Consider the following 19291-nt stretch of genomic DNA (forward strand, 5'->3'; position numbering starts at 1 on the left):
CTAGAGAGTGCTCAATATAGGATTTTTATGAAAATAAATCTAAAAGCATAAAGACAAACCTGTACTGGCACTACAGCTCATCAGCTAGCACATTTAAGTGTACTCATGAAGCAAATCTGAAATTATTTTTTAACCAAAAATTATATCAGCTTCTGATTAGAAGAGAATGGTTTGGTTGGAAGAGACCTACAATGATCACTTGGTCCAACTACAATCAGTAAAACTGGGACATCACCATCTCATCTTGGTGGAGTTATAAGAATATATTATCATTAATCATTTGTGTCTGAGAACTTAAGATATGAGTGCAACAGAAAACCTATAAAATAAACTTGCTTTCAAAATAACACATGGCTTCCATTCAGTTACAAAAAAAAGAGGTGTAAGTACATACATCTTAATTTTCTGACTGTAAAATGTACCACGTACCCACATACCACCATTTGCTTCCTATTTTTAGTTCACTTGCTTCTAACATACTTTTTATACATTTAAAACGGAACACACTTGTATATACAAAACTGAATGAGCTTTAATTGATGCCTTATTTCTCCCCTGCACCAAGTCATTTAATGGCTGTGTGCTTAGCACCGTTTAGCACACATAAAAGGATACAGCTCCAACCAGTCGGAATTCAGAATAGTTATCGCACTTAAAGCTGCTGAACCAATGGCAGTGTGAGTCCTTGTGGTAGGTGAACATGCCTGCAGAACAGGAAGAGCGGTCTTTGCAGAGCCTGAGCTTCAGTATAAAGTCACACAAAACCTCACCTTTCTCAAACATGCAGCCTTAAGAGTGCTCCTAGGAGCACCTGTATCTCCACACTTATTCTCAGCCCCATCTTCCCACCCACAGCAGGAGCCTGCAGGTGCTTGGGCGAGAACCACGAAGGGTAGTGCCAAGACCAAAGCAGGCTCAAGCCCTCCAGGCTTTGGGGTGAAAGAAACCAAAGTTCTTCAGCGCCTCCAGTCGGTGATATTCTGCACTGTCTCTGTGTAGTCTGTTTCTTCACTGTACTTCATCATCTGTGCAGCCAGAAATGCTAATTGTGTAACCAAAAATGTTCTTGCTGCAGTGTAAACCATTTCTTCTTCTCTTTCCGGGTCAATAGCAGATGAAAATCTTTAAAAATGCTGGCATGAACACCATAGTACAAATACCGTAAGCTTCACCTTCTTAAGAGCAGAAAGCTCTAAAAGGTTTATCTTATACATACCCTAGCAGCAAAGGGGTATGTTTCATATTTTCTGTCAAAAAATATCAGAGAAGTAAAAAAAAAAAATAAATTAAACCACACATACCCTAAAAAAGCTACTCACTGTCTAAATGACAAGCCACATCTTATTGAAATCATCGCTATAGACTAGTTTGACTGCTATTTGTGGACCATTCTGATGTAAAGAGTGATAGAAAGTAAAAACCTATGTAATGAAACCACATACCAGCTTTCCGATGCCCAGATGTACTGGTCAGAGAAGCAATTCACACTCTAGTTAAGTGAGTGCTAACAGTGAAATTAACTTCAGAAGTGCAGAAGTAGATAGGATAAAATGTGATAAGTGGTTTTGATTTGTTGGGATTGAATAGCACAACAGTTTATTACTGTTTCCACAGTCAGTGTACAAACCAAAGAACTGAACAGCTCTAAGGACATATTGTAAGCAGTAGCTCACTGCATCTGTGTTTGAAGATGAAGTTGGGAAAAAATAATATTTAAATGAAAAATCAAACTCCTTTCTATTAAAAAAAAAAAAAAAAAGAATAAAAATCCAACTGATGACTCAAGGACATCTAGATCTTAAGAAAATTTACAGGTAAAATTCTGCCTTCATATTCCCTTCTCCCCTACTCTCCTGAACTTTATCTTTTGAACTTTAGCTCAAAAAGGTGCTTATCATAAAAGCTTTAGACAGTGCCTTTACGAGAAGCAACAAAACAGTTCCATGTAAGGAACAGCAAGGTTCACATATACTGAAAGATGGCAGTGATGCTGGAACAAAACAGATCTCATATACCATTTATTAATTGTCCACACTGAGATGAAGAAAGCACTGTAACAAACAGGAGGGCAGACAAGTGAGTTAATTGAGAGTTCTTTAATTTCAGGAGTTACATCTGCAGCTAACCTGCAAAGGGTAATAACAGTGATGTTTTTCTATGTTTTTCCTTCCAAGCTTCTGACATACATTATTTGCAACTTAAACATTAAAGACAGCAGAGTATACAGTCCTTTTCCAAGGGACGAGAACATTTCTGAACTCCTCCTACACTTGGCTGATAGATGCATCAATCAATGAAAGAGTTTACACTTTAGAACAAGGAAGTCTGCCAGAGCAGGTGAAAAAAAATAGTTTCTCACAAGCATTTCCAAACTCATCAGTTGCCAAGCTCTACTGACAACACGTTTTTACTAACAGAAATGTAAAACTTACAAAACGCTTTCTCCAGGATAACTTATTTCCGATGAAGGCTATCACCAAAGTCATTTCTCCACCCAGCAACCTTTTTACTAGAAAAAGGGTTATAGGCAAATAATGATCTCAGCAGATTTGAGAATACATTTATGACTTAAAGCTCTGGACCTTTAAAAGGAGTCCTATAAACAGAGTACCACGCATTCAAGGGACATGAACACTTCCAATAAAAAGCCAGACAAGCTCTTGCATTCTGCCAATGACTATCAGGTGTTACGCTGAAGTCCCTGGAAATCAATGTTTCTAATTTAAGAGCCAGCCTGGAAGCACTTTAACCCATTATAACACCAGTAATTTCTCCATGTGCAGCTGAGGAAAGCTGACTCATTTGAGAAACATTAGGGTGGGGAAAAAGCCCTGACCCAAATCCATCTAGAGCAATATAAAACAAGAAGATTGAACTGCTTGTTTGCGAATGCTAATTCATGTCTTCCCATCTCCTACGTACTCAGAAAATCTTTGTGGTTTTTTTTTTTTTTTTTTTAATTATGGGCTCACAGGTCCTAGTAACAGCAGAGGCAGGCTGTTTCATTCAGTCTCACATCAGCGTATACCATCCTTGTACCTGACTGAAGGACCTTTCTCTCCTGAGAGCATCTCAGACTGCTTTAAGAATACTGGCCACACAGATACCCAAGCAGAATATATTTCGTCAAAGGTTCAACCTCTACCAATACTAATCACAGAAATAGTGCTAGAACTTGCAGACTATCAGTGCAAATGGAAACCATTGATACATGGGAAGCCAGAATCAGCAGTCTACCAGAACTGAGCACAAAAACAGCATCCAACTGTAGCTACTTACAAAAACCAGGAAAACTAGCAATCTGAAGACAGTTGAGGGCAATGTAAAAACAGAAAATGCAGTGTGAGAAGAAAGAGGCAAGGATGGCAGGTGGCATACAAATAATTGTAGCCTTATCTCCACTTCAGTATTTGATAAACCATTGTGCTGCTTTTGGCTGGGATAGAGTTAATTTTCTTCATGGTAGCTAGCATGAGGCCATGTCTTGTATCTGTGCTGAAAACGGTGTTGATTTAGTTTAGTTACTGCTGAGCAGTGCTTACACAAAGTCAAGACCTTTTCTGCTCCTCACACTACCCCACAGTGAGTAGGCTGGGGGTGCACAAGAAGTTGGGAGAGGACACAGTCAGGACAGCTGGCCCCCACTAACAACGGAATATTTGATGCCATATAATGTCTTCTCAGCATATAAAGCTGGGGGAAGTAGGAGGAAGGGGAAGGTTTTCAGAGTGATGGTGTTTTGTTTTCCCAGGTAACCTTTACATGTGATTAAGTCTTGCTTTTCTGGGGATTGCTGAACACCCGCCTGATGATTGGAAGTATGAATGAATTCCTTGTGTTGCTTTGCTTGCATGCATGGCTTTTGCTTTACTTATTAAACGGTCTTTATCTCAACCCACAAGTTTTCTCACTTTTACACTTGTGATTCTCTCCACCATCCCACTGGGAAGGGGGGGGGGCAGTGAGTGAGTGGCTGTGTGGGGCTTAGTTTCTGGATGAGGTTAAACCATGACAAACATCTATTTCAAAGGCTGCTGTACGTCTCCTCCTATTTTGGAACAGGAACATCATATTCCAATTGCAACCAGACAACATATTAAGCTAAATGGAATAAACTTATTTTTAAATCCAAACATACGAATTCACACATATATTCTAGAATATTTTGCAAGGGCAGACAATTGTCAGTGATTCAGTGGCTTGCATTTTGCTTATTCTTCTTAGCTTGTTATTAGGTCTAGCAATTCACTAAGACTCATAGAAAACTTTTACAAATCTTCTATTCAGAAGAGAAATGGAAACAACCCTTTCGAAGTCCTGATTCCATTTGAATTAAACAGATTAAAATTATCCTTGACCTACTCCATAAAATTATGGCCTTCTCCCATCTGCCCAGAGGTACATCAAGATCCTGCCTCTGATAGAGACAGAAACACTGTAACCACACATATATTTGAGAAAAACTTCAAGGAAAAATCTACTGCCAGTCTCAAATCCCCCTGCTTCATATCCAATATTCTTACTAGCCTAGGGATACTAATAAACCATGAACATTGGAGCTTCTGGTTTCTGGAACAAGGTTTAACATGACTAAAGTCTTGAAGAGCTGAATCCTAATTCTAAACCCTTCAATTGATCAGAAATTTATCCACCCCCTAATTTTGCCATAGCACTGAAGCAAAATCTCATTTTTTCAGCAATGCTTGAACCTCCTTGTCCAAAGCCAGCATCTTCAAAGCTCTTCAAAGACTTTCCAGTCTCTTCTACCTTCCTCTATGCTAAAACTTCTCGTCTATATGCAATTCTAACTTGCCTGCTTTGTTTTTTCATAAATTAATAACAGGTCTGCTTAATACTAGATTAATGAAGAATTCTTATGCATCACTGGTTTTTTACAATGAAAAATATTTTCATGTTACATTTTAGAACATGTATGACTCACCATAATCTGGGTGAAAAATCTGGCGAATCAGAAGAAGAAACCATTCTTTTGTCAGGCCACCCATATCAAGACCAGCTTCCCCTACAAATGTGACTTTCAACTTCTTTTTCAGATCTGCTCTCTTCCTTGCTAGCTATTGCAAAATAGGTAAGGAAGAAGAAAAAGGACATTTAACTTATTATCACTACCTGTAGCCACAGAGAATGTATCTTTGTCTCTACCGCTCTTGCTTTGTTTAAACTAGTAATTGGCATCATCTCCTACTAATAGGTCCAAACTATATCAAAACAATGACTGAATTACAGAAGCAAGATGATCATGACTACTTGATATCATAAACTACCTTGCACATGGTGCTGCTCTCTAAGTTTCAAAAGAATGATGTGCAAACAGACTTAAGCTACTAGATGCAGAAGACATTCTGCCAGGAAGAAATGATAGATTAAAAAAAAAAATAAAATTAAGAAAATTAGACACCCTTTGGAGATATTTAGAAATAAGGAGGAATCTAAAACTTTCAGTATTTGGACTGCCTTACTTTCAGCTTAAGATACCTGACAGCAATTATGAGCTGTTTGGGAAATACGTAAAAAATAAAGCTATTTTTTAGACAATGGTAACAAGTTCTTTTCATTCCTTTATCCTAAGATACAGGATTTCAACCAGGTGTGCAAAAGACTTGCAATGAAATAGATTATAGCCTTTCACAATTAGCAGTGATCCTTCAGATCAAGTCCCCACAAAATTTTTCTCTAAACCACTAATTACTGTCCAGCTCTAGAGAAAGTGTTTACATCAGTCAGGAAGATGCATGTGCTAAAATAATTTTTATATTAGCTGCTCAAGAAAATCGCTGTTGCACAAAATTTATGACACAGGTATTTTGTATTACCTGTCATAAGCTATTTATTAGCTAAAGCCATTTTCCTTTGCAAAATGTTTTTTTTTAAATTTGAAATACAAATAAGACATCTTCCCCCATCTTCCATTCTCCACACTTCTGAGAATATGGATGATATAATACATTCTTACTCATCCTTGAGATGGGCAGAGGAAGTACCAGAAATAAATAAGAGAGTATTTTGGCTATCAAAGCTCTTAAAGTGGCTCCTGGTAATTTCAGTGTGGTAAAAAAACCCCTACAATGCCCAAGAGAAAGCAGTATTACCACTTATATTTCTTCTGACTTAGGAGAGGAGGCCAAAATAGGCTTTAATCTAGGAAAAAATTAGTTTAAATTTATGTTTTCTGATGATTAGCAATCAGAACTTGTTTGGTGTTGTTTTTACCACTTGGACTTATTTTTCAATACCATCAGGCTGGTTTTAGTGTTGTGAAAGAGTAGAGAACTAGATTTTCTTATGTAATGTTAATTAGCAAGATTCAGTGGATACTGAAGAACTGCCTACTTTAATGGACACATCTGTTTCATTTCTAAAAGAGGAAAAAAATTACATGCAAGAATGTGAGGAATTAGTTAAAATCAAGATAAGAACTTAAGAAAGCCTAAAATAATTCTTTTAGGAGAGAGAAGTTCATTAAAAGAATAAAAATGGTCCAAGAATTGGAACAGAACTAAGTCATTAGTGATTAGTCACTATTCATGCTCCTATCATGGAACCAAGTCCTACATCACCTAATAATTATTCACTGTATTCTTAAAACAAAAATTGCAAACACAAATACATACTGCGTGGCATGCAAACATGTATGTTTATTATGGGCTTAGCTATTGAGCATTGTGAGGGTGCAAATAAAGTTAAGAATGTCTGACCCAATTTATTCTGTGGCACTGTTATTGTGACAGTGATGCAGTTCTTTTTATTTGGCATTATATAGTCATATTCCCAATCTCTTAGTGCAGAAAGATTTAAATATGACTTATCAAACTGAAATCCAAGTGCAATAGCTATTCTGTGGCAACATACTATTTAATTACATTTTTGTTACCTCATCAAGTGAATCACTAACAAGGTGCGTCCTCCTCACTTTCACATTTAGGAACAACATGTTCATGTCAGGTTTCTGTCTGCGAGACACTTTATCCACAAGGCTTTGCTATTTGAATGAAGAAGAAACATCACACATGCAGTACCTTCTTTTATAAGCCAAAGTGCTGCACTTGTTAAATGTAAAAAGGCTTTAGTATCTTGCATAAAAGACATTATCCTAATATGATGGCTGCTTCAATATGTTCTAAGAGATGGAGAGCAATTTCTTTTCTAGTATTTATACCATATTTGAACTAACTTATCAGAAAGTTTAACAAGAACATGGCAACTGTGCAGCCACCTCTAAAACTCCACAAATAGTTAAAAATATACCCATAGGATTTCAGAGACTGGCTTGTGCTTTAATTACCTATTCACAAAACACATTCAGCAAGACAGGAATGAATAAGTGGCGGTGCTGCCACATTCAGCACTAAGGAAAGCAGTATCACCCAGCACCTGAAGAAAATGACCACTGAAAGAGGCAGGTAGTGTCTCTTTCAAAACAGAAGAGGCTGGCCAGAAGCAATACCTCTCCTGTGACTTGTGGACATAGTGTTACATCTTGGTTTGCTATGACAAGGTATCTTAATGGAATTATATAGGTAATGGTCCAAAATTCTCATGGAATTTCTCGTCCTTAATTATCCTGTTAATTTAAGATGCTAGAACATTATGCTGGTTTCTCAAAAAAAAAAAAAAAAAAGAAAAAATAATTACAGTCATTTTCTCCATAGCACTGGCATTTAGAAACATCCTGAAACTGAGCACATTAAAATAAAACATGCTGAGAGAATCCAGCATGGACAGTTATAGACTGGTAATAGTAAAATTGCTCAAGTTTTTTTTCAGGGTAGTCCAAAATTCTAGAAGTTGTGATGAAAGGCTGCATGTAATATCAATCTAACAAAAACTTATAAAATACCAATTGGATGAGACATAAACATTTATCACTAAATGACTTACCCGTGCAATACTTATCATCTGTTGTTCTGAGTCTCTTTGAATAATAACTTTTTTTGCCACTATAGAAATAATAAATGGGTATTGACAGAAAGAAAACCTAACAACAAGAGAAAAGAAGATAAAATATTTCCTTTTTTTGCATCTAGCACATTATTTACTTTTTCAGAATACAGGAGTGAATTGTTGCATTATGATTCACTAACTACTTCCCTCCACTGTTAGTAACTTGCAAATAGCTGCTGGTTTTTTTTGCATTGCACATATACTCAACTCAGTAGAACAAACAGTTATCTGCAAATACTATTAGAAACTATAACCAGTAATAATACTTATTCTCAATAAAGCTCTTTCTTATTGTTTATCGTTATCAACAGACCTAATAAAGAGTCATCTGTTTAGATACTAAATTTTAATTGCTACACTGAATTAAAGAAAATCATAATATCTTATTAAACACAAGAAAAGCAGCCGTCTCAGTGCAGCATGTTTAGGTACAGAGTAGAAATAATGTTGATTTGGCTTGTTTACTGCAGAACTGACTTTCAAAGGAACTTATTTTCCACAGGTTCTTCAGATTTAACCTGAAGTTACAACCATCTAGGGCTTCTAAAATATCAGATCCCATATTCCACTACAATCGAATAATACAAATAAATTTCAAAAACTTTAGAAATCACCAAGGTAAAAGGTTTTTTTTATTGGTTATTTTGGTAAGTTGGGTTTTTTTGGTGATTCAGCTCTTGCATCACCTAGCAGAAGTTCATACTGAAATACACAGAGCTTCAGGCTCTATGTGCGCATCTTAAATCCAGACTGTATGTGCACCCTGAATCCTACCTGTGAGAAGCTCTGGATTCAGATGTTGCTAGGAAATAAAGGAAAATGAGCAAAATAGTCTCATTTGGTCTCCTGGATATCCTAATCCAAAATGTTTTACCAAGGAGTGTTAACTTAGTTTGAAGAATTATGTATTTCAAAATATTTCATGTGAAAGGTAAACCAGGACTTGCTCTTACTTGACCTTCTTAATTCTAAGCATATAGTCTTGATTGTGATTCTTTGTTGGTTTGTTCTTTTGTCTGGGTTTTTTTTAGTGGAACAACACAGAGTTAAAAGATGTAAAATTAGAATAAAGTGTGGCTTCAACAAAGTAAAAGAATTAAATTTCTTTAAGAATAACACAGCTAGTCTGCATTTCAGCTACTCCAGAAATTATGTACCAAGCAAACTTTGTTTTGACATACATTGAATTCCCAGTGTCCCAGCTAACTGAAAAGAACTGGAGCAGGTGGAAATCTTGCAGCCCTTTTGTAAGTTTGGATGTGGGTGCCAAAACAGCCAGATGGTGCCAGTGGAAAAAAAAAAAGAATAAATCTGAAGCTCAGCAGTATTCAGATTCCAATACTTTGACTGAGACTATGCAAAACCTACTGAACATTTACTGCTATCATGTGTCATGGGGATTGATGGGGCTTTTTTTTGCCTTTTCTTTCATGTATTTGTTTTTAATTCCTTCCCAAGCAGAATATGAGGTACCAGACAGAAACCTAGCCTACAATATCTGCTTTAGTGGAGCAAATTATGTGAAGTTTTCCTCAACTGCTGCTAAAGACAAGGAAAATTGCACATGCAATAAACAAAAAGCTACATTTGGTTGGCTGATGTCTTACATTAGCTTACTGAAAAGTCTTGAAATATGAGGAATTTTAATTGATCTTGTGATTCAAGCTGTAAAGAGTGAGTGATACATACTAATATGCTAAAAGATACAGCTATACAAAACATTTTTATTAAGAAAATGTCACTAAATTTTAAATTTTAGCAGTAAGATGAAATGCCTGTTTCTCTAGATGTTTCTAAATCACACTGCCGGCTGCCTCTTACAAGAGAAATACCTTTGTAAGATTTGAGTCTGTAAAGATTTAACTTGTGTGTTATTTTCATATAACAGAAATAGCACTATTGATTTTAGTGGAGCACATAGGATTGGAGCCATATATATACAGGTAAAGATATTTTCATCATTAAGTGGTAAGTATGCACACACCACTTTCTATGAATGTATTTGAGGTTATACGTTTGTAGTAAGACACAATTAGAAGTCCACGCCAGTAAATAATAAACTCATCGTCTATATTTTATGTCTTTTCTCCAATTTGCAAAGGCAGAATGAGATCTATTGCATTCAGTCTTGCATCTATGCAATACCAAGTATATCAAGTAGCAGCTATGCAATGTTTTTCCAATAAAATACAGTATTTAATGTGGTTATATATAGACACACTATATACATGTTATAAGATATATATACATGATATACAGTGTAGATACAGTGCTTTGAAATACTAATTAACAAGAAACAACCACATAATTCCCCTTACCTGTGAGAATTTCCGTAACATTGCCAGTTATGATATTCTTCCATAAGATCAATATGATCAAGCGTAGAATTGTAGAAATCCGTATATGAAATAATAGGAGGACTGATCAGACAGTTTGCAGCATCTACAAAGAAAACACAAAAGTCTTTTAAAATACTGCCTGGATTCAGCACATTTGTTGTCTAGGCATCCTGGGCACCAGTACCCTCCAAAACTTTAAGCCAAGCCAGATACTAATAACTTTGTCTCAGTCTTACCTGCAGATTAACAAGCATAACATGACATCACATTAACTGTTGTAGAAAACAATACCCAGTTCAGCCAATTTATGATAAGAGAACCTCCATTTGATGCTTAATGACACTTAATGACATAAGCTAAGTTAAGGTTTCATGCACAGAGTTCTTTTCTGCCGAAATCAATGAAAAAGTAGTTTGATAGATGGATTTCTTAATTATCGCCATTTAATTTTAAACCCAGCTATGGATATAACATCTATATGTTTTTAAGCTAACAATTACCTGTTTGAGTTTGATGCCTGTTTGTAAAAGAGATGGAAAGAGAGTGGCATAAAACATAGTATTCAAAGATACACCTATTTCCTCAGGTAACTACTACACCATCTAGCCTCACCAATACAAAAATGACCATATCAAGAAAACCAATTCACATTTAAGCTGCCTATCTCATTCTTTAATATTCATATAACAACACATTTCATTCATACAATGCCAAATATTGAATAAGTTTTCTGTAAATTCACTTAAACATGATTAATTTTGATCAGTCAGAAAGTAGTGTATTTTGAATTACTAAATATTTCTTTTCCCAGAAATATGGAATTACAAGCTCTTTCATAGATGACTAGGCAACACACGTTTATTTCAGATACAGTTGAGCTTTATCTAAGCTGTCACTCTGGACAGGCAGGACTGTGCAGAATGCTTTTAAGCAGTTTTTAAGTTGACAGTGAAATGAAAATGTCCTCACTCCAATCTTAATTTTTGCTTGGTGGTTTCATCTTCTCTTAGAGAGAAGAAAATGCTTTTACCTCTCAAGAAAAGCGGACTGACCTTAAGCCTTTCATCTCCATAGCAAATGCTCTAATCACCAAGCTGTTTGGGATGAGTGGAGGAGAAGGGTTTGCATTTGCAATTGTCATTTTCTGTGTTCTATGGTTGAACTTTTTTAAGCTGTAGTTTTGGATATATGCACTGCCTAGCTTCTCTTAGATGCCAAATATTTCTGTGGGGCTAAGCCATTTACAGAAGAAATTCTAGGAATTACACATTTAAAACAGTTTCTTTTATAAAACCAAGGGAAAGCCTAAGCATCGGTTACTTCCATGGATTTTTGTTTGAATGATGTTCACTTGCTACAGGAAATTGATGTGTAGCAATTACCCTTTACTAGAAAACAAGTACAAAGACTTGCCAATAGAAGATGTCTTTTGTTGTTTACTACTTTTTGGCGTATTATTGTAGTTTGTACTGTGCCACCATCATTGTCAATCTCACCCAGAACAGAAGAGGAATAAACAATTCCCCCTCATATGTATATACATACAAAGAAATGTACATATATATCCACATACATATGCATATACAGTTCAAGAAAAATACCTACTAAATAAAGCCAAGACTTTGGCGGCTGATGGAATCCACCAGGTACATTTCACCATAGGTGGAAACTCTTCAGGTTTTGCAGGAAACAAGCGTAAAGAAATAAATTGCAGTAACCTGTCCACCAGCTGCTTGAACCTCTTCTGTGAAATCCTAAAACAAATGTGTTGCAGTTACTCTCATGTGGTCACTGTCCGCACTAGGGCTTTTATTATCAGATTTCAATTTTATTTTTAAAGAACATGCCCTATACATAAAAGCAACTGCCAAATATAAAGTTTAAGAAGCATGCTTTTAAATACTGATACACAGCAATGCTCTTCATCAGTGCACCACTAAGCTTTTTAATGCCTGTGACTTGAAAAAAAAACCACCAAATGCAGTAGAATCATTAGTTCTTGACTTTTAGTAAACAAAAAGAAAACAAAACCCCTTAGCTATTTCACTCCATAATCTGAATAGTGAAGAATTCTGAATTTTTTTGTTTTGAAACACTTGGTCCTATTGAATAAAGAACGGAAAGTACTTAAGCTTGTGACAAGTGCACATTTTAAATTATGTGCACCAGTTCCATAATATCACAACAATACACATGTGTAAATATATTAGAGAATGATTTTGTAAATAAGAGCTCTCTTATTTTAATGGTTTAGATTTCTGATACATGTTTTAAGAATAAAAATATTGATATGCCTATTGCATCCCTAATCAAGAGTGTAAACATTATTTGTAAACACTGATACAAATGAAATAATATATTATCACATATTTAAGCAAATCTAGACATATTACAGGGTAGTGGGAGGGGAATATAATTTCCAACCTTGCAGGTAAGAAAATCCTTTAGTGACAGATTCCCTTAAAGGTCAGGGAATTGTGAATATGGCCATTCAAACTTTCCATTTTTACACCGCACTGAAATTTTTGCACAATTATTATGACGAAGGCAACCAGCATACCAATTCTTAAAAGCTGCTCTTTGGGTAGTTACCCCATAGGACTTTGTTAGTTAGGTGCTATTAAGAATTACTTCAACTTCAATTAATTAAAAAATATAATGCCCTAACTACACTCTCTCACCACTTCCATTACACTATGAAGCAGGGACTTGATTTGATTTGTGAATTTCATAAAACACAGTAAAGTTACAGTATCTTCTGCAAACTATCCAAGACATACCTTTATTTAAACAAAGATCATAAAAATGTTTGTATTTATAATACCATTTAAACATGTACCTAAAAAAATTTACATACATAAGTATTTTGCACGTGTTACAGAAAAGTTATTTTGGAATGAAGGCTTTTTTGCATAAAGATATTAATTTTTATACATTATATACAGTTTGCATCTATAAATCAGTATCACTTAGTGGACTATGCCCAAATGTACTTTGAAAACAACAAAAACAATCTCTGTAGTCAATTAAATTAACTTTCATGTAATTTATAAAACAGTCAACATCAATGGAAATACAGTAACAATTGTAATCCTAAAAATGGAATTTTTATTTTTATTTTTTTAATTTTTTTTACTTTTTAGACCAGTGCACTAGGAAATGATGGTCAGCTTCTGTTAAGGCTGCTATCTGTCTTAGCAAGTGAGCATAGATGACATAAGTAGAAGTGTTACTAAATTGAGGATTCTGAAAAAGATTAAAAAAATGTGTTAGGTTAATAAACTGCAGAAAGGGAAAAAAGTCATTAGGAATTTTTCTTATGTTTGTTCTTGTTCAAATGAAAAGTACATATCTTCTACCTTGTAAAAGTATGATTTTTTTTTTCTTTTCTTGTTTTAGTTTCAAAAGAAAACCCAAAGGTAATAAAGGCAGTACCCAACAGATTTTTCTGGAGTATCATTTAATGCATAGCACATAAATTATACTCCTCTGAGTGATGTGCTTTCCATCTAAGTAATAAGGATTCTCATAGCTCCTGTCTCCCTGCATATCAGTCCAAACCTATTTTTTTCTTATGTACGAATGAACACATTCCTACTTTTCAGCAGGATATATTCCTTCTAATTCACAGCTAGCATACCACCCCAGAAAACTATTGTCTCAAAAAATTAAATTACCATCTAATATTCTCAAATAGCAGCAGAAACCTCTCCTTGTGTGGAGAGATGTTATCTACGCTTGTAAAATTTAATGGGGAAATTTGCTACAAATGCAAATCAAGTATAATAGTAAAGGTAATACCCTAACACAGGCAGAAATCAGACAATGTAGCCAGTCAGACTGGGGAGAGTCTACTGGATATAATGCAATTCTGGAGAAAGTTATAGCAATATAAGAAAGTGTATATACTGAAACTTTCTGGAAAGATCAGTGTTACAGAATAACAGTAAGGCAAATCTAGGAACAAAGAAAAAAGAACAAATAACCTGCTAAAACATTTGTTTTTTCAACCCACAAAATGACAGGAAACAATTACATGTCTGTTACTTCATAATTTTAACCTGTGTAACATTTCCCCATCAACTATATTCCATCAAGCTCCCATTCCCATCATGCATACCCTAAACGTCTCTATTTTAATGCATTCTTATAACAGGAAATTAAATGTGAAGTATCTTTTTTTGCAGAGTATACTGGTTTATAGATTATACACTAGGCAGACATACACTTAAATAAAAATATTGTATTTTTCTTACCTGTAGAAGTATACAGTATGCTCTAAGATCATCTTTTGTTCGTGGCCTGTGAATGAATGAAATAAGCAGAATTATATGTATACATGATATACACAAAGAGCCATGAAATCATGCACCTACAATTTAACTTTGCTTTGCAAAATGTGTAGAATACCACATTTAAGGATCTTCACTGCCCTCTGAAACTGAAAAGGACACTTAAACCCAGTCAGAATTGAAGAGCAAGAAGTGTTCCAAAGAGAGAAGTTCATGCTGTTATCTACCTCGAGCGACATCACAGACGTGTTTATTTGCCCTATGCTTGATATTTCCTGTCAGAATTATTATACACTTCTTTCACTGCAGACTCTGTACTTCTTGGTGTTTATCTGTTTCAAGGCTTTTAACATTACCAAAAATACACATGCAGCAACAGCACAGAAAAAGCACTATAAGATGGAGAAAGAAACAGCCAAAGGCTGGGTCACAGGCGAGTCACAACAAGGTACTGCCGCTTGCCATATCTTTTCATGAATCAAACTCCATTCTCACTTCTGTTGCTTCTTGCAAAAATGTTGTCATCTCCAAATCACTTGCCTTTGGGCTATCCCTTTCTGCATCCTGCACTGCCTTTTCTATGCTGTTGCCACACATGAACAGTATTGTGATGTAAACTTTGGATCAAGGAATTACCTATGTTAAAATGACCTAGTTCCTGTTGGAGGGTGAGCAGGGAGAATATATTTTACTTTAGATAAATTCCTTAACTCATCTCACAGTTCAGATGCTCAAAAGATTGCCCTGGCAACAGGCAGCTGAGATTTTATGGAGGAATGTATGGCTGGGCGTGGGTCTGCCTCTCAGGGGTTCAATGTCAGCTTAAAGAGTTCAAGATATATTTCAGCATATTTGCCTGCCAAAAGAAGACAAGTTCTTAAGAGTCAAATAAGTTGTATCAGATCATATTATTCCTTTAGCTAAAACAATAAAAACAAAATGTGTATCAACTTTAGGTGCTGACACAGCACTAATGCAAGCATTTGTTATAATTACCCTGTCCATTCTTGCAGCAGACCATTAATTACTCCTTTTAGGACTGACTTCTGAACATCTTGAGGCTATGGAAGAAGGAGAGGAAAAATCATATCTCATGTAATTATATATATATGCTATACAGTGTACTGTATGAACAAGCAAGCTTGTTTTGCTTGTGATTCAAGCCAGCCAAGAAATCTTTGCATTATGATACTGAACTCTTAAGTATCTTTCCTCCAGACTATTAGCTGAGGCCTGGAGTTGTGTCAATGACTGCTTTCAATGACTTAAACAACTTCAAAAATATAAATATAATTTCTAAATTACTCCCATCCTTTGTTCAATAGGCACAGTACCTACTTTTACTACCCTATCCTCATTTTTTCCTTATTTCCCAACATGTCCCATCACTCATGTTATATCCTGCAAGCGGTCTTTGAGATCTAGCACAGTATAAACTGTGCATTACTAGTAGCAAAAATATCCCCTTTTACTACAGCAGTTTTCATGACTCTGTGGTAATTCTCATGGGACCATTTTAAGTATGTTTTAAGAGATTCTTCAGAAAAACTTCTGGTATAAATTGCTTCTTAGCATATTTCTTTGCTGAAATAATTGCTACAATGTTTTAGAACATGAATTCTTTTCTTCTACTTACAGTATTTAATAAGGCATCATAAACAACATTCACAAAATTTGCATCGATTCCAGAGTCTTCAGTGGTATTAAATGGAGAATTGGCATCTTTCTGTAAATTAGACAATACATGAAGCAATTTGCTTTTGAAATGTTTTGAATATTTTAGCTATCTTTGAGAAATTAAAGTTTAACAGCAAGTTTAAACAAAACACAGATGAAATTATTTTTCTTATCAAACCCTTAAGAATCTAAGATGATTTTATTAATATGTGAAAGATGTAACTAAACAACAGTAATCCTACATATTGGCAATATTCATGTAACACCGTTACCATATCATTCTATTTTAATAATGTAAGAGGGTTTCAAATAATGAATTACATCAAATTTTCATCTTTCATCTTTATTGTTGATCTATCATCAGACAAGAGCAATAAAGTCAAAAGCATTAAATATTTGTTAAATAACTAGAAGTCACAGGTTATGTTGTCTAGGGTCAGGCACTACTGTCCATGTTAAATACCATAAGCGTATTTTGCTCTGTTACAGGCAGGAAACATTAATTTAGCATGAATTCAGGAAGTTTTCAGACATGATCTTTCCCAAGGAAAACTGCCATCACAACACAAGAACAGCTATATTACTTGAACCCACATCACATGCGTTTTGGCAACAGGGAATTTCTGTTTCCAGATTTGCCTGGGTCTCCATATTTGCTGCATGTTTTTAAAATGTAGTTTGTGTAAAAATCATCTACACAGCCATACCGTCACAAAATGAACTACATACTGGAATTTTAAAGTTCCACATATACTTGAAACAGAGTTGCTTAAACTGGAATCTATAAATCAATGCAATAACAGATTGTCTACCAAAGATAGGTGAGATCGTGACAAAACGATCTTAGTGGCCTTGAATAAGTAGCTACAAGCCTCTAACTGACATTTTTGTAAACAATTCAAAGACACAAAGCACTGCAAGTACTAAAGAGTATTATGAATTATTTTCTACCTTAAATGCAGCGTTTATCTCCAAGAAAGAATCAAATGTTGTAGTATAAAAATCATGTACAGCTTTCCAATCTCCTGATGACTTAGCCTTTTCAACATCATCCCTAGAAAGGATATATTAAAATATTGATAATATAAGGGTTCAATCTTTCCAACCTTCCCACTTAGACTTTACACTGCACTGTAAGTCTAAGCTTTCCTCACTAAGCACACTTAGAAGAAAGACAGGTATAATATCAGTACTTTGCTAACGTCTTCCTTGTCATTTTAAGATCATGGTATTATGAGAGAACAAAAGCATAGCTTGTGTTTGATACACCTGAGCAATGTCTCTTATTCAAAATGTTAATTCATGGTGTTACAGTTCAGTATGTCAAGACAAATAATTAGCAGAACAGGATTATGCTGAAAACACACTGATATGATAATATTTCTAACTAGCTTATTAAAGGCTCCTTAAGTAGTCAAATCAACTCTCATTTGTACAAAATGTTATTTCTCTTCTTTGTATGCGACTGTACACATCTCCCAAGGGACTCTTTAAGTCCTTTTAAGTATTGGACCTTAAACCAAGTATCTCTATATGAACTTTTGTATAATACCATGCATTTAAAATAAATAAACAAACCCCAAACAACCTTTAATGCAGATTTTTTAGCTATCTACAGTGCTGGTGATACAAATCCCAGCTGGATTTCCCCCAGGTAATTTCTTAGTACTAGATACTAGTATCTAGATACTAGATATTAAAAGTACTAGATACTTAGTACTAGATACTAGGTACTTAGTACTAGATACTAAAAAATAAATAAATATCAGTGGGACATACCAAAGATGTTAATGACTTTTTAATACTTTATTTGAAAGAATAAAATTCTTGGTAATTACTTAATTAGGCAGCAGTCAATCAATACAAAAAACCTGAACATGGAAAAAACATCAGCTCTTCAGATCACTCAAATACCAACATGGGATCACCTCTTGTCAAGCTGTGAAACCCGTTTCCTTTTCCACCAAATACACACACTGAGTAATCAAAAAGCATACCTTTTCCTCACTGAATGCACAAAATTTCAAACATGGAAAAGAGCAGTAAAGAGTATATGCTCATACGCTTCTTAGAGCAACTGTGATATTTTCTTTAATTTTTTTTTTTTTGTCCCCATCTGTTTGAAAAAATAGAAGAATCAGGCTTCTGCCTGGGAATACTTCTCCCCATTCCTTGATGAAGATAATTCTACCGTAAAACACTCGAGGGTATTACGGCAGCATAATGCTGCTCTGTGGGTGCTAAGGCTGAAAAAAAAAACCACATCATACTTTCAATGAATTAGTAAATACCCATCTAAGAACACTCTAAGCACATATCCACACTAAAGAAACACTGCCAATATATGTCCATGTATTGCAGGCAGGATTCCCTAGCACAGACACACTTGATGCCATCAGTTTTTCCACAAAGTTATGCCATTTCCACAAATGACAGTGTCAACATCACAATTTTAGGGAACTTACGTGAAACAGAGAAAAAAAGTTCCCTATTGCCTTGCATCCACAACAAATCAAGCAAAGCTAGCAAAACTCTCTAGTCTACATCTGACATCACAGAAACAAGCTCTACTAGTTCAGAACAACCCAGGTGGTTTCGCTGGGGACTTATGCTAGCCCAGCTCAGCCAATCAAGCATCATTGCTGAGTATCATTAACAGTGCTGAAAGAAATCTAATGCACATACAGTTTTGATTAAGGGTCTGTACTAATTTGGAAAACCAGGAGTGGAACACAAGACACTATTTCATATCAATTTTACTTCTAGCTAAATCACTGTTATAAGGCAGCAGCATAAATATTGTGTACACAGACAAATTAATCTTAAAACTTTTTACTTAGACAAAGCATAGTGACTCTCAGAAGTGCTAGAATAGCTTACACTGCTTATGTGATCACAAAAGCAGCAAGGATATATGAAAAAAGTTTTTGCCATAAAACTATTATTGAAAATTAACCCTCTAACATAAAGCATGAATAGTGCAGTCCATGTAATCACCACTCTGCGTCCTCAAGCACATTG

At 35.2% G+C, this 19291-nt stretch overlaps 1 protein-coding gene across 1 annotated transcript in view; it reads right to left on the reverse strand.

Moving 5' to 3' along the window:
- The window catches only part of HECTD2 (HECT domain E3 ubiquitin protein ligase 2), a gene marked incomplete at both ends in the record, with an annotated part of 40373 nt that overhangs the window by 9900 nt on the left and 11182 nt on the right, over positions 1-19291 (reverse strand). The window contains 11 exons of the mRNA XM_080621775.1: positions 616-704; positions 4943-5075; positions 6893-7000; positions 7900-7996; positions 10281-10404; positions 11907-12055; positions 13438-13547; positions 14558-14603; positions 15590-15654; positions 16230-16319; positions 17222-17324. Coding sequence (XP_080477901.1) covers positions 616-704; positions 4943-5075; positions 6893-7000; positions 7900-7996; positions 10281-10404; positions 11907-12055; positions 13438-13547; positions 14558-14603; positions 15590-15654; positions 16230-16319; positions 17222-17324 — 1114 coding nt within the window. The remainder of the gene's footprint in view (positions 1-615; positions 705-4942; positions 5076-6892; positions 7001-7899; positions 7997-10280; positions 10405-11906; positions 12056-13437; positions 13548-14557; positions 14604-15589; positions 15655-16229; positions 16320-17221; positions 17325-19291) is intronic.

The sequence above is a fragment of the Psittacula echo genome, assembly GCF_963264785.1.
Source record: "Psittacula echo genome assembly, chromosome: 6".
Classification (NCBI taxonomy): domain Eukaryota; kingdom Metazoa; phylum Chordata; class Aves; order Psittaciformes; family Psittacidae; genus Psittacula; species Psittacula echo.